This window comes from Pterocles gutturalis, unplaced genomic scaffold, assembly GCF_000699245.1.
Source record: "Pterocles gutturalis isolate BGI_N339 unplaced genomic scaffold, ASM69924v1 scaffold22846, whole genome shotgun sequence".
In the NCBI taxonomy this organism is placed as follows: Eukaryota; Metazoa; Chordata; class Aves; order Pterocliformes; family Pteroclidae; genus Pterocles; species Pterocles gutturalis.
The window spans coordinates 5,224-21,853 of record NW_010098603.1 but is presented as its reverse complement, the minus strand read 5'-3'; the positions used below and the strand labels follow the sequence as shown (position 1 = coordinate 21,853).

Sequence of the window (16,630 nt, the reverse complement as noted above, 5' to 3'; positions counted from 1 at the left end):
TAGGAATTTCGTGTTGAGGAATAGACAAATCGGCACTCAAGGCATTAAAAAGGTCAGCATTAAGGTTTAACTGAAATCAGGAAATTAACTATTTTCCTGCAGAGTACAAGACACCAGATTACCTTATGAATAACCAGCTGCAGCATTTCAAAACTTGTGAAATGTAGACAACAAAAGAGAAATGTAGAAAAACACAGAGAAACACAGAGAAACAAAAACAGAAAACAAAGGAATAGCAATAGTATTAAGTCTCTACAATAAAGATTTTAGTCGATCAATACTGCCACCTTAAAAGGCAACGGCATATAGAGAAATTTGGAAACTATACAGTGATTTTCTCTATAGATCTCTGAAAGAAGGAGCAGAGAGGTATAACAACCACATTCAATCAGAGAGACAGCAATACATGAGCTGTATTCAAAAGACGATTTATCCTAATTTGGCCATGGATGCCTTTGCTTCTGTCCGTTTTGAATATACACTGATCGTAGGCTTTGGTCATGAAATCACTGCTAGTGTGTCCAAAGTCTCCAGATTTTTTTCATTTTGGAAGCAAAGATTCACCAGGCACACCCTGATGGCATTTGTCAGAGGGGAGTTAGCTTCCTTTTAATAGCTAAGGTACCTGAAATTCAAGCTCCAGTCTTCATAATGCAGACTAATTAACATGCTAACAAAAACAAGAGTATTATGCATGTCCCAACATGCTTAATTACCTTTTGTTGCCCGTCTTATAATTTTCATGTCATCCTGTAGAGAAGCACAGGAGGGTGAGAACTCCCTCTCTAACACCATGGCTTCAATCCTAAGAGCATAGCTGGAGCACACAAACAAACAGGTTTAGAATTAACAGCCAAAAAAAAACATTTATTGTGAACAGAATAAACCTACTATCTCCTTACTTTGGCACCTGGATTAGTAAATACATGAAGGAATCAGCTTGAGACAGTTTTGATACATCTCCATCAAAGGCTTTTAATTTCTTTACCTGGAAAAGAGAAAAAAAACACTAGCAAAGAATTTTATCAAAGATCAAGATTAATTTGACTTTGGAAGGAAACACCTTGAAAAGCAGTAAATTTAACAGGAGGCATCAGAGACTCCACTCAGTGACTGACTGAACGGCTTTACTGTCCAAGCTCCTGCAATCCGCACACACCCCAATCACAAAAAAAATAAAACCAGTAACATCACTCTTCTCCCAAAAACCTAGCTACACAGTCCAGCAGAAAAAATAACATGCCATCATTTTGATCGGTGATTCTGATTTCTGATCAATGATTTCTGATTCATCGTTCTGATTTCTGATCAACGATTGCTCTCATCGCTATGTTTAGGACAATGCTGTACCTGTTTCCCCAGGAGAATCAGCTCTTTTCTTTCTAACTGGTCCATTTGCTGTTCTCTAGCTGTTCTCCCAGGAAATAGCTGCTTAAGCGATGATCTGAAAAATTATCCTCGACTCTTCAACAACTGTGAAATAGACTTGGGCATAGCTTCAAATTAGCTGTGTTCAGCATTTCCAGCATAGGATTGCCTAGATCTCTTTGTCACAATGCAGTTAAGGTTTAAGTTATATTGCTTCAACCACTTTTTCTAAAACTCTCTTAAGGAGTAAACTTCATGCTCCTAAGTTTGTATTTTTTTTCAATCATATGAAATATTTTAAGGATAAATGCAATCTTGCATTTTAAGTTGTCGTCAGTACTTTGAGAACAACATTTACATGCAAAGAAAATATCACTGCATTAATTTTGTCAATCTTTCTTCCCAGCTCCACCAAAATCCATATATTTGCATGATCTGGAAGCCACTGATCTGCCCACATAGTTACTATTTGTTTATATAGAAGAGCTGGAAAATACATGCACATATGTTTAAGTGTAACTGGAATTTCTTCCACGTCTTCCAACACAGCAACTGTGTCCAAAAGCAGAGCTTACTCTCAATTACACTATTTTTTCATTCAACCAACAAGTTCACACCCAGTATCAGTTGTATGGTTCCACTGATTTACACCAGCCCATCATCCTTCCTTTTTATAACATTACACTTAAAGCCCATCCACAACCACTTTTACACAGACGGTCTTCAGTTTTAGAAAGCGTATTGAACTATCCTGGAGAGAGGCACACTGCCATCAGGGCATCAACAGTCACCAGGGTGCCATGATTTAGCAAGATATCCACAGGTTTTTTAAAGTATTTGGGCTCCAAATTAATCACTTGAGTTATTTTTCTGCTTTCACAGTAAAAAAGTAACTGATTTGTAGTGGAAGACAACATATGCTATGCTAAATCAAGGATTTAAAATAAATTCAGGACTATCAGAAGAAAAGGATTATTTTAACAGCTTTGTTCTGCTTTATTCCCATTCTTCTCCCACATCATAAAAAACCAGAAATATTGAGAGCACACCGACAAAGAGAAAACAAAAAGTACAAATTAAACCCAGAACAGAAAAAACTTCCTTTTTAAATTAAACAAAAAACACAAAAATCCAACAAAAACTTATGACTGAGAAAGAAAATGCTAATCAAAAAACAATTTTTATTCAGGCTGTCTAACTATATCCTAACACACACACCCCCCCTTTAACCCAAGACACTCAGACAAACAGCATACCCATTTTTTTGAGGCCTGAGAAAACTCCTAATTGACAGAATCACTCAAGAAGTCTGCCAACAAAAAACAGGAAAGACCAGACCCGACATTCCTGATATTTCTAAGGTGTGAAACGAGCAAGAAACAAAACCAAAATAAATATTTTTTCCTACATCATGGAGTGGGAGACATCTACTATTCCAGTTAGTCTTTGTAGGTGTTCTTTTAGCTTCCAAAAAGCAGTGGTCTGCAACCTGAACAACAAAAATTGCAAATTCTCTGACCTCATTTTACTGTTACAAATACCGAAGTTTGCCTGAAAATGGTACATGCATTTAGATTTGGGGTGGGGGGAAGGGAAAAACAAAAACAAACAAAAAAAAGAGAGAAAGAAAAGCAGCCCACCAAAAAAACCCATCCCAAATCACCAAAATCAAGATCCTATAAACCACAGACAATTATAGGAAGATTTAAATGCACGAAGAGCAAACAACAAGAGATCCTGAGATACTCACAGGAATATTAAATTATTTGTGCTACCTGTACTATATTTAAATTTACTTTTGACAGTAAGTAGCAGTCAATGTTATCTATGTGGAATGGTAATTTTACAGACACTGAATGAAATCCTCTTTCTTCAACCTCTTTAGGAAAAATGCCTGGAGTGGTACAAGGGAGTACTAAATCCTAGAATCCATCCAGAGGAGAAACTTTCCAATATATGCCCAACAGAAGACATTGCCAGGCTGCCTTCTGATGGGGTGGATGGGGTGCAAATGTCACAATGCAAAATGCTTTGGGCAGTAGTCAACCCAAAAGAGTCTGTGTAATCAGGCTTAAAAGATGTGCTCACTGCCTGGTTACACTTTTTTCTAGCCCACATCAGCCATCTTAACCCCTGCTGTCTTTGCCTTACATGTCCAAAACTACCTTTATAAGAAGCAGCAAAGAAGCTCACCTGACAAGCCCAAAATCCAAGCAAGGTGGAGGATAATGACCTATTCCACAAACAGACAAACCAGAAACCAGAAACACTAAAGAGTTAAGGTCCTGGAATTCAGCACAGCATAGCCTGATTCCCCATATGTGTGTAAGTTTTTGACACAGAAGACTAAATTCTCTGTTACCTTGGCCTTAAAACAGTAAATACTCCGGGGAATAACTAAGGTAAAGTAAGGACAACTATTTTGTGTTCCCTCTTTATTACAAATTTCGTAATTGAAAAAGACGAGTTATCTCACCATGAAGCAGAAAAAATAAAGTTATTTGATTTAACTGACACTACCTATAAACTAAAAGAACAGCTTCTGAACTCCAAAGCTAAAAATGACCGAAACACATTTTGGATGGCTGCCCCTACATGTTCCAAGGGAGGCTACTCAAAAGCCTGTGGGATTGGCCTCTTCTCTCTGCAGCCACCTTGTCCAAGTCTTCCCAAAGAGAACTGAGATTCTCTGATGGCTCCTAGAAGTGGGGGTCAAATTCAAATACCAAATGCAGCCAGGAACTGCAAAGAAACTATGGGGATTGACAATGCTCACTATTAATCATGTTAACAGATAGAGTAGATAGGTTTATAACTAGTCTGAGAACACAAAAGAGCTAAAAAAAGTGGTTTATTTTAAAATCCAGTAAATAACTCTATCAGTTCTGGCCTTGACCTTCTCTCTTCAAGCACAAGAAAATCTTCTTCACCGCAGTGCAGCCACAAACCAAGATATGGCAGTGTAATGTATACATGCAAGAGAGCATAATTACATTGTATGCTCAGTTCTGTATTACTAATTTAATTTTTCATTATATTTGTATATGGAATATGCATTTATGCTGTCCATGCATGCCCATGCACACTAAATCAGATTTTAGACACAGAAGGTTCTCACATATGTAATTTACTTAATTTTAAAAACAGTTATGAAACAGAAAGCCTGATCTTTGATTTGATTTGTGAACAATTGGAGTAGATGGGCCTATTGCAAGTATCTCGTTACTCCTCACGTCAGGAAAGCTACTGCATTCCTGTCACTCAAGTTTTCGGTCATTTTTGAGCTACCAATAGCACTTACTTACAACTAGTGGGATTTGACTTCATGGCATAAAACAGGTGTGTTGCACTCCTATGCAAGATCTTTGAAGAAGAGTATAAGTCAGTACACCACTCACCCTCATACACGCTTGTAACTAAGTATTTCCCCACATTTCGATCACATAAGCCAAATATTCCCCACATTATAAATAAATAAGTAAAACCAAGTCCAGAGGACTAACCATTTTCTCTGCTTGGTTTTTGTTTGCTTGTTTTGTTTGCTTTTTTTTTAATATTTCCATACCATTGCAAACATTCGGGCACTAAAGAAAAACAAAGTTAAAAAATACCAAAATGCCAGAAGGCATCACAGTGGAAGGCAACTACAAGGGCACATGGGTAAGCTGCTAATGTATTAGGTGGGGAGGTACCATGGGGCACATGCCTAGGGAGTGGCAAACCCCTACCAGCAAATGATAAAAAGGAGAAAAACCTGCAGCTATCATAAGGGGAGAAAAAGGAAGCAAGAGGTGAAAGCTACGAAGGAAGGTCAGCCATACACAGCACCAGCTGAGGAAAGGAGGGAGCAGTTAACTATGCATAGTTCGAAAAGGGTAGAGCAGACTGACAGAAACAGTTTCAGTAAAGCAGGTGACAGATGACTTAGGGTTTTAAAACAGAGTATGCGGGCAAAGGACAGGCTTGAGACACTATAAAGGAAGTTAAGACATTGTGCTGATAACCTGGGCCTGTGTGTGTGTGGGTGCGCAGATCAGCAGCATGATATGCTCTCTTCTGTATGTATTTAAAGTACAAATTCTGGCTATTCTAGCTCGTTAAACACTGGACTCTCAACTTTTACCAGTCTGGGCCTGCTGAGGAGTGCAATGATATGCACATAAAAGCGGCTAGAAGCTTCTCCTCTGCTTTGGTCAGGATGCCAGTAAATGACAGCCATCAGCCATTTTAACAGGATATCATTAAGAAACAGCTAGGAATCTTTTTAGAAGTGAAATAGCAGGGAAGGACCTTGCTTCAGTCAAGACAAACGCTCCCTGTAAAAAAAAAACATGAGCTGCAAAAGTGATGAAACAGAGGAAATTCCAAATAGGCATTTCATCCTCTTACAGAACTGCTAACCACAGTAAGGTACAAACAGCAGGACGTCTAACGAGGCTTACATGAAATCAGTGATATTATCTTAGCTGTTAATGTATTGAGAATTTTTATAGCTTTTCTTGGTCCTTTTTTTAAACCACCGTATGATGGCGAGGCTGGTGCCACACCCAAAGCTCTGAACAAAACACTGAGCTCCAGGTTTGCCAGCTTCAAGAACTCGTCAAGTTTTTCAAATTAAACATTTGAAAATACCCAAATGTTTTCAGTTTGACAAAACATTTTGCAGCAGTGCCAGTATTTCAATAATGGTCTTATTCAGTTTGACAAAAACATCCAGAAAAGAGCCACTATTTGCCATGTATACACAAAAATCCCAACAGCTTTCATAGCTGTTGAGATTTTTCATAGAAAACAGCTAGAAAATGATGAGTACTGACACCTATTTCTGCATGCAAACTGAGCTGACACATTACAATACTGCAAAAAGAAAGATTAAAGAGATATTAAATGTATTTTGTTTTAAATATAATAAATGCTTAGCCTCCATTGTCAAAAAGCTGTTCCATCTCAAAGACACTGCAATGTCCATCAGGTGTCTGAATTAATGTGGACTGAAATTATGTAAAATATGTCACATACGTCAAACTGGTGACCAGGGGAACATTCAGGTAATGTGACTATATATCACAACGTTTCTAGATAAGATAGGATTAGAGTATAAAGCCAGTGTTTATTCACACTAGATAAACCGTAAATGTTGTTAAAAAGAAATGTGACAGTCCAGAGTTGCCCCTCTACAGCTATGACCAGGAATGGTGTTCCTCTCTCCCTTCTTTCACTTTTACAGACTAAGGATTTATGGTACCATATAAAAGAAAAAGTAGAAGACATCTCCAAACAAACACAGCTATTGGGGTGGAGCACATGCCTGGCAGGGGGTACTTGGCTCTCATTCCAGCCTGCAAGACAACTGTGCTACTGGGAAATGTGACTGTAAACAGCTGAGCTGCTGAAAAGAGGAGTATACAAAGGGGAACTGCAGAAGCCCACCCACGCTTATGCCAAGACAGTTAGCACTGGTAACTGAATAACAACCAACCTTCTAGGATCTCACTGCTTAAGTCTCTGCTCAGAGTAATTCTCTACCCCTACAACAATAAAGCAGGTCTTTAGAAGAATGGGAAGCATCTAAGGGTAATCCCAGTGAACCCTTGCTGAGGACTGGTGCAACATTCTGCAGGGACAGGCCAAGGTGATGACACCTTGCCAAAGCTATCTCATGTGATACAACCACCAGATCAAAAAGAAATGAGGGACTATTAAACAGAATAGGGAACAGCAGAACAAATAACACTACTTCATCTGATACCTCTAGTGATTCTGGATTATTTGTGTGTGGGGAAGGACTGGATAGCTCTGTCGTCTTCCCCTTAGCAAACAGTGAATCGGTATTCCAGGAGACGGGTATTCACACTAGGAGGCAGACAATAAACTAACAACAAAGATGGAGACATACAAGGAGAACAATCAACATATATTTAGGGGAAAAAAATGCTGAGAAAGACAAACAATAAAAGCTCTCTCCTAAAAATAATAGATTTTTAAACCAATTACATTAGAATTTTAGGAGCCACAGTAGTAAACAAGTTATTGGACCCCCTGACTCTTTGAATACTAGAAGCATGAGGACATGAAGGCACCGAAACATTCTTCCAAACCAGCAGAAGCACCAGTCCTTCACACTCAGGGATCTTCTCCTTGTCCTGAGCCCCCACCCCAGCTCTTGCCATGGTGCTTCTCAGGAAGGGGGGAAACCTCCCAAGAAACAAAGCAATTAAAGGGAGAATAACATAGGGAAAGGGGGTCTCTCCTTTTCCTGATGGTAAGCAACAAGATCTTTGAAGCATGGAACTAATTAAATACATACAAATACCTGCGTGCTGGGAACAAGCCTCTTTCCAGCTTTCCCTTGGGAACAGAAATTAATCTAACATCTAATGCCCCTTAATTTCTAATATTCCTCTGCACCATAAAATTTCTTCTATTAATTTCTCAAGTGCATCCTTAAAAGTTAAGTGATTTGGCCCCACTATCTTGAGGGGAAGGCCTGTTGTCAAATCATCTACTAGGAAATATATATACCTTTTCACTCTGAGTAGTACCTACTGGATACCTAAAGTGTCTAGCTGAGTATTGCAGACAAACTCCTGTGGATGAAGAAACCATGCACTACCGACCAATAGGTAGCAGGAAGGCACATTTTCACTCCTGGCATGCATCAAAAGACAAAATTCAACAACTTATATTGCAATTCTAGCTGAATTACAACATTCGTATCACATAGGAGTATGTTACTTGAAAGATTTTCTACCCGCAGTAAAGTAACAACCAAGATCTAAATCAGAAAGAGGAAAAGAAGAAAAAATACCCTTTCTTCAGTCTAATCTGCTGAATATATACGAAGTTAACTAGGAGTCACTTAAAATTAAGTTAGTACTGCACTGTTCTTCTCTGACTCTTTCAGAGGAAGGAGATAAATTCTGCTTAACTACAGGAACATACACTGAAATTCAAACAAGGAGGGAAGAGGGAATAATTCTCAGCTCTCAGAACTCCTGTCACCTCTTTTCTTCTCATTAATTACATTTCAATTTGTTGATATCCTCCAACTCTAAAAAAAGTATTAATCAAATATAATAACACAACACACTTTTTATAAGATTCCCTGCAAAAGCAGCCCAATTTAGGGTTATATATTTGACAGTGTTTGACAATGTGTTTTGCTGTTGACTGGATCTGAGATTTGCCGCTGCGCAGAGGAAACAGAGTGCTTTGACAGTATGACCTTGAAGCGGTAAAGCATGTGAGTTGAGGTTGATCTATATGTGGACATTAACCAGCAATTTTCCAGGTTTCAGACATGGCTTTGATGTGAAGCACTCAAGCAATTCTAATGCTAATTTTGTCAAGTTTGTGGTATATACATTTCTCTCAAGTATATACAAATGGGTCAGTGCAAATACATGAGCAGACAAGGAACTGTGCATCATTAAGCAAGGCTCCCAGGTCAGTCGATGAAGCTTCACCTCTTTAATCATGTGAATGGACTTGAAGGTTGGGACTGGGAGGGGAGAAAGCAGCACTTGCATGTTGGCCATATGGTCAGCACCGGGACATTGCAGAAGGTACTGCTGGTCCGTGCTTTCCAACATGTCTCCTTTGGAGCACTAAGCCATGTTAGCAAATTCTGGGGGTGCTGCACAGTGGAGCAGCTTTTCTGCCCTGTTGGTACCCAACGACCCGGGTCCAGGAGCAGGCAGATCCCAGATGCACCAAGCAGGTAGCAAACCAGAAGGGAGAGGAGACAGGCACTACAATGGGAAAGCATGAGGCAGGTGCCAAAGAAGTGAAATGTAATGGTTTGCATTAGGATGTCTTTTGATTCAGAGTTTTCTGACCCCTCAGGGTAGAGTTATCTACACTGCACACAGAAGGGTTCCAGGTCTTGGTAAAATGTCTATGGGACAATAGGGACATCCTAATGGATATCAGAGAAACAAAAATACCTTATCAGTACTTTCATGAAGAAGCACCTTAAAAGCAGGCAAAATTACACGATGTGAAGGGAATGACTACACTGTAGCCTCAATACCACATGTCAAATAAAGACTAAACCTTCACACTCAGTGGCTTCCCACCCCCTGAACTCAGGAAGGCTTTGAGATTCCTCTTTTACAGACCTTCATGTTGGAATCCCAGACAGTAGAACTCTATAAAAAAATAGCTTCCATGTAAAACTATTATTTACCTCCTCTGCTTCTGGTAATAATTTAAGAAATTCATGCAGCAGTTCAGAACCATAGGGCTCACTTCTTCCATTATAAATATCTTCAATGATGGATTCAGCAGACCTTGAAAAAACAATTGAGCATACACATTTCTAACACTTGCAGGGCGAATAGTTACACAAATTGAAAAAAAACCATGCCTGGGCTACTCAAAGGAATTATAATGAGGTTATGTATCAGTGCCCACAGCAGCACTGTTCTAACACCACTTTCTGTGATGCCTTTAGTAAAGGGCAACACCACCATTGAATAAAGACAGCACTGAATCAGCTTGCTCTTAAAAATCCTCACCTCACGCCTTTCTATTAGTTCTTTATAAAGACAGACAATGAAAAGCAGCTCTCATGCAGAATTACATGAGATACAAGGGTTTCCCTTAACTACATCTGAAACCTCACTTCAACTAGTTTAACAGTAGCAAAACTCTGAATGCTTAGTGCTAGGTCATAATGGCACTCAAAACTAAACATAATAGAAAACAAATCATGAAATGTAGTTACTTATGACAAACTCGTATAGAACTGTAAACTCCACAAGGAGCAGAGCACAATATATACCACATTTGATGAGAAGTATGAAGAATTTCACACATTTGTAGGTTGCACTACCTGCAGGAAAAAATAAAATCTTACTTTTTGAATTGTTTGAGAAATATCCCAATGTTCATACTTCTTTTTGCATCTAAAATGGAAACCTGAAAGAGAAAGAGAGATTAATCTACTAATACTTAAGAAAATAGCATATAATGCAGATACTCCTTAAATTGCTACAATTGTTTGCAGCTGCCACCAAATCACAAGCCAGATGAATACAGAGAGTCACTTCTAACCAACAAAGATCATGTATTACAGAACTAGTTTTCACCAGGGAAATACACAGCACACCCACAACACCTACTTCCAACTGAAGCAAAAAAAACCTACATGGCAACATTTATAGAAGGACGGAATCAAGTTAAGTTCTATTTCATTACAAAGTAAAAACTTTCTTCTTGCTTATCACATAATGCTGCACCTGCAAAATGTTGCTTTTCAGGTAGTATGTTGTATTGCATTTAGAGGCCTCAGGGTTAGTGACCACCACACTCCAAAACACACGTATTTCAGAGGTTACGTAACAAATGCGAAGCTGAGCTTTCTAAGCAGAAGTCAGTACGCACTACCGATTCATTCACACAAACTCACAGCCACATGACCCATAGAAAGATAAGCCAGTCCATCTTGAATCAAAACCTGAGACAGGTAATGCTCAAATCTGCTTGCTTTAGCTAGAAGCAAACAGAAACCCATAATAAAACAACAGTCCTCCCCTGCTTCATATTTTAAAGTTGATTTGCTATATCGTCTTATGTGTACAATTCTGGAGATTACACAGAGAAAAAAAAAAAAAACCAAATGTTTTTTCCCTAATTAATTTTAATTTTTTTTTTAAAGAAAAGGGTTAATTATTTTTATACTAGTTTTTCTTCCTGTGGCATGCAACTTAAAATCTGAGATGTTTGCACTGTTTTAGCAAATCACGTCCTTAAGGTTAAAATTTTACCACAGCTATTTTGGTGATAACAGCTACAAAAGTCAAGGACAAGAGAATTGTTTCACATTAGTGCCACCCGACTGCTACAATAAAACAACATGTCCAAGACTGCTCTTGGACTCAGGCAATGTTTGAGGTTTTGACAACTGGGAAGGTGTCTTGACCTCTGGAAAAGTGTCTTGACCTCTGTGACAGTGCCTGAATTACAAATACATATATATAAATGCAATGTTGTCATCGTCACAAAACTGAACTAGCCTGCAATCAGCTGGTGACAGTGAAAATAGAGGTATGATTAATCTGCTATCCTCAAAATGCACCCGGGAGACAGCCTCCTCATGTGCTGAAAACAGTGAAGCAAATTAAAAAGTTTTCTGTAATTTTGGAATTTCCTCTCTTCTGACACCAGCAAAGACCGGAAAACACAGGATATATCAGCGTATTAGTTTTAATTAGATGACTGCTAGCCTGAAGCCCTTCAGTTTTAGCATATGCAAAGATAAGAGGACAGATTGTGGTTTATTCTCTTGTTATCTTACGAGCTGAGAGGCCCCCAACAGATCATTAAGGGAAAGCCCCTTAGCATAGGACAGGTTCAACTATCTAATCTTTTTCAAATGTTTTACTGCAGGGACCTCTCAATGACCTCTCAAACTGCAGATCCAGTCTCCAACTGCTCTGCTCACTCCTCATTCTCTGATTTCTTTGTACTCTACCATGGTGATTTGGCTTTTGGTGGGTTGGTTTTTTTAAAGCATATTCACAGTTAACCTTCTTCACATATTTTCAGTCACAGCTGGTAACCGTTACAGTAAGACTTTGGTTTCCATGGCACAACTCAGATTTGCAGTACAACCTGAAACAAAACTAGAGATTTTAACATCTTCCCCTGAAGAAAAACAACAGAAGGCAACATACAGAGCTGCATTTGCCTTATCAGCACAACATGAAACAAATGTCATAACTGTTTTTCTCTTTTAAGAACAGGGATCTTACACACTTCTTACTCTGTATATGATCACACTCTGTTTTTTCACATTTTCTTTCTCAAGTATACAAACAAAACACGTCTCAGTTTTCAGTCATTCTTTGCTTGGTGTCCACTTCAAGATTGTCAGAAGCGATTGAAAAAGCTGTCATTACTTAACTACCCTGAAGGGGCTTCCAGATGGGAGTGTGAGGAGGAGAAAAGGGGAACCTGGCAGATACTCCATAAACACAAGTTCCCACTCCTTGCACACAAATATGTTATCTCCCATCCCACATTTAGTACCATGTTGCATATTAGATTCACAATCTTAGCCTTAACATCTGTTCCTAATGTCTATTGTTCTTCCCCAATGAGTTTTCATTCGATTTTGTCCTTGCAGAAAGCTGTCTGCACTATGACTTCCTCCAAGCTGTTGCTTTTTACCCTTTAAACACTACCCCAGCTTTTTATAAAGTCTCCTCCTGCCTTCTATTCATATGCACCTTCAGCACTGGTGCCAGCACAGCATGTTCCAAATCTCTGTTCGACACCTGAAGAGATTTTAAAGTCCTGTCCACCACTGACGTCCTTTGACTTCTTGACTCAAGAAGTTATACTGGACTATGAGATGAGAAAAGCCTTTCCCAGTCTCACTGGCATCCTCTGTACCAAAGAAAGCTCTCATATGGCTTCTTATGGTTTACTTTAAGAGAGCTTTCTCCATTCTCATCTTCTTCAACTCCCCTGCCAGAGAACACTAGTAAATTTTTGTTTATCCTACTCTTGAAATACTACAGTTCCCTCAGATGCTTTGCACCATCTCAACACCTGCGCTTTGCCAGCCAATGCAAGCGTCACTGCTTCGCACACTGCCACCTCTCCTTCAGAAAAAGTGCAATCTTGGAAGCAAGAACAGCTCATTCACTCATGGATCTGCTTTCCATCACCACAGTATTCAACTCGGCATATTTCTGAAATCTGCAGCAGGCACAGATCATGTGGGGCAATAACAGCATCAGTCTGACAAACACTAATCCACCACTGAAATATTCACTGTTTTAGATGTATTAAGGGAAGGGGAAAATTAGCTTGAGTACCATGGTGAAGTTGTGATGATAGTAAGAGGAAATCTAGTCCTGAACCCTGACAGAAAGATTCAGAGGAGTGTTCTGGGAGACACAAAAAGCCCCACTTCAATACCGACTTTGTAGTGATTGCAGAAATGCAGTAGGAGTTTCTGTGATAAGATTGTCAATGAGGAACAGGAACATGAAAAAGTGGATTTATGACAGATTAGTGAAAGCAAAACATTACATTTATTCTCTGGATAAGAACAATGGGGTTTCACAGGGTGGGATACAGTTCACAAATTACAGCAAGCATGGAACAGCCTGTCAGTGCAGGCTCAGCGATGGAGGTTAGGAAGGATATACACAGCTTCCTGCTTCAGTTTCCACTTCACTTTACAACACACTAACCATCCCTGTTGAGTTCAATATTTTGACCTCTATTCTCTGAGCCACATGCACTGCCTGGAGTGGTTGAGGAAAGGTGCACTTCCACAGTGCTGCAGAGTGAACCCAGCAGCTTACCACAGGGCTGTCCCGCTCCATGGCATACTCCCTGTCATGTTCCTAGCCTGCTGTTTCCCTTAGGCAGGCACTGATACTCACCTCATTGGTTTTTTGCTGTGTTAGTCCTCTGCTGCATTAACAGGTTGAATGAGCTCTCAAGAAGGTAGAATGAGCACAAGAGCACAGGGAACACAGAGGGAGGGCATGGCCAAGAGAGGGGAGAAGAGACATCCTGTTCCCCCCTTCCATCTTCCTTCTCTCACTAGCCCTTGCACAAGCTCTGGAATTCACTACACCTTTTCCCAAGCCATCAAAACTTGCTAAGTGTGGAAAACTACTCCAGTAGAAAACAAACAAAAAACCCAAACAGCATTCTGCTAAGCTACTGACTTAAATATGTTTACAGAGGGTCCAATGTCTGCCAGAGTCCGCACACAGATGGGAAGAGGTGAGGGATAGGAGCAGACGGACAGTTCGAAGGAGAAAGCGAGACCAGCTCCCTTGGTAGGCAACAAGCTGCTCTGCCCACTCCGCTGCCAGGCTCGCTATAGCCTGGGTGAGTGTATGTTGTGCCATAATGTGACACCACTAAAGGACAGGGAAAGTAAATTGGCATGTAAACTTTACACCCCCTATTTTTCAGAGGCCCAAATTACATGAAACCATAGGGCAAATTAAGCCTTTAGTCAAGGAAACACGTTAATTAATCTCCTAAGGGTTTGGCAAGGGATTGTTTACAAAAAGGAAAGCATTTGCTGTAGGTGTTTGACTCAAATCTCAAAAGGGACTTCTGCTATAATGATGATGTTTAGTGCTGAGCCTCCAGAAGTGGGATTCAATAACCTGAGCTGGGCATCTAAATTCCCTGTATAAAACACCAGTGAGCAAGGAATTAATAAGACGCACAGTTCTGTAAGCTGCTACACAAAGACAGAACTTTTTCAAAAACTGTGCATGGTTTCATAAGCAACAGTGCTCTCTGCAGAAGATATGAAACCTGTATCTCCACCACAGTCTCTGGGGGAGTGCCCTCAGCGCTGTCTGAAGAGTCCTCCTTCACCGCTCCCACTGAAGCTACACCATTGCACTGAGAGGAACCCCCCCGAGCCAAAAGAGCAGACTCTCTGGCCATGCACAGGTACAGCACTTTGGACACGTACTGTTTTTTCTCAGGTTTGGATCTAAGCAATACTTGAATTTAGGCACCTGAAGTTATTTTGAAAATTCACTGTTAACATACTACGGCAACTAGACTAATTCCACTATTTAAACTCCAAAGAACATTTTTCACTGCTAGACCATAGAGCACTTTCTAAAACAAATTGTGTTTTACACAAAAGGAATAGAGGTACTGAAACACAAAATGTCTTGTCCACCTTCCCCTGCCAGCAATGCAGCCGGGAACAAAACTACCGCTTCCTCAGCCCCATGCTAACACGCTCTCCACAAGGTCACGCAGACGCTGCGTACCTCAGCCTGTCCCCAGCTCCTTTCAGCCTCTGTACGTTTTACTACAGTGAGCTGAGGATAGCCATCATACCATCACAGTAAGTAAGCAGCAGCTGACAGCACTGATGACAGAAATCACAAACACTGCCTGTGCCTCAAATCTCCATGCTGTCGCTGAATGATGCCTGCAGTAACGTTAAGCGCGTGACCTGTTGCGTATCTGTGCTTCCATGCTTGCAATAACACACAGCCCTTCAGGATTATCTCCTTCCCTCTTTACTAAGCAGCTAGTACTGCAAAGTCCATCATTAACACACAAGAAATTACTCATCGCTGTCTTGACACACTGCTGCAGCATGCTTGACAAAAGCTTAGGAACGGAGTCGAACATTTTGTCACTTAAGTAGCATGAGCATAACTCAGAGGTAAATCCTGTTGCCTCACCACCTGCCACGAGCAAGCAAAGGCACGGTGGGAGCCCTGAAACAGAACGGACAGGCGTCGCTGTGGAGATGCACTGGAGTACTGTATCAGCTCCAGATAGATGCACGAAAAGACTAACTTGTAGCAAGGGAGGTTTTTGTTTCTAAGGCACTGTATCTTGGAGAAACCCTTGTTTTGCAGGCCTGTAATTTTAATCTCTAACACTGCTCTTTATCTCCCCAGGATGCCCCGAGTTTCAAGCTGTACATGAAAATGCGCAAGTTCTGGTGCACGCTGGGTTATTCTCTGCCCTGGCTACTGTACACTAGGGGCCACATTCAGTTTATGAAACTTATCATCATTTTTACTTTACCTAGATCTTCGACACACCACAGTCCTGAAAGGGGGAGCTTCTAAGGAAACACATAGGGTCGCAGCTGCGTTACATCCGTATGCAGTACAGGAAGTCCACTCACTGCAACCCTGATTCAAAGATGAACATAGCCTGAAAACAGCGCAGAGGTTAATGACTACCTCTGACCATGGCCCCAATTACTCCTTCCCGATGTCAGGGTTTCAGAGTCTGCAATACACATGCCTGTTTTTAAACCCCTTATTTGGGTCCACATACAACATGCATGCTACCAGTACACTGGCTTCTCTCTTTGTCCCTGCTGGTCTTATTTTGACATCTTCTGAATCCTGCAGGATACCATCAACTTCAAGTCCCTATCTTCTCACTAAAAACTGATACGTTGTTACATCTCTTAACCCCATGCCCTCTGTATTTTGTTTACAAGGTGACATGTACATAGACACACACCAGTGATTAAATCTGCATTTCAACCCTCTAATTACTTCACAGAACCATCACTTGAGACAATTCAGTTCAGGCTTCACAAAGAAGCTGCCTATAAATCAGGATTTAAGAACTAGAAAAGCTACTTATCAGTTCACTGGAGAGTGAGCCTGAAAGTGCTTGGTGTATACTTTCTCACCACCAGAACAGAAACCACCAACAATCTTCAGACCTCCTTGGAAGTTTTAGTGCCCAGAAAAAGCAGGTTAGATGAAATAAAGTTTTC

General features: G+C 40.3%; 1 protein-coding gene across 1 annotated transcript in view; it reads right to left on the bottom strand.

Moving 5' to 3' along the window:
* The window catches only part of FHDC1 (FH2 domain containing 1), a 30,335-nt gene that overhangs the window by 12,623 nt on the left and 1,082 nt on the right, over window positions 1–16,630 (bottom strand). Inside the window, exons 2-5 of the mRNA XM_010073618.1 lie at window positions 10,229–10,290; window positions 9,557–9,659; window positions 903–988; window positions 717–817 (exon numbers count right to left, since the gene is read on the bottom strand). Of these exons, the coding sequence (XP_010071920.1) occupies window positions 717–817; window positions 903–988; window positions 9,557–9,659; window positions 10,229–10,290 (352 nt within the window). The remainder of the gene's footprint in view (window positions 1–716; window positions 818–902; window positions 989–9,556; window positions 9,660–10,228; window positions 10,291–16,630) is intronic.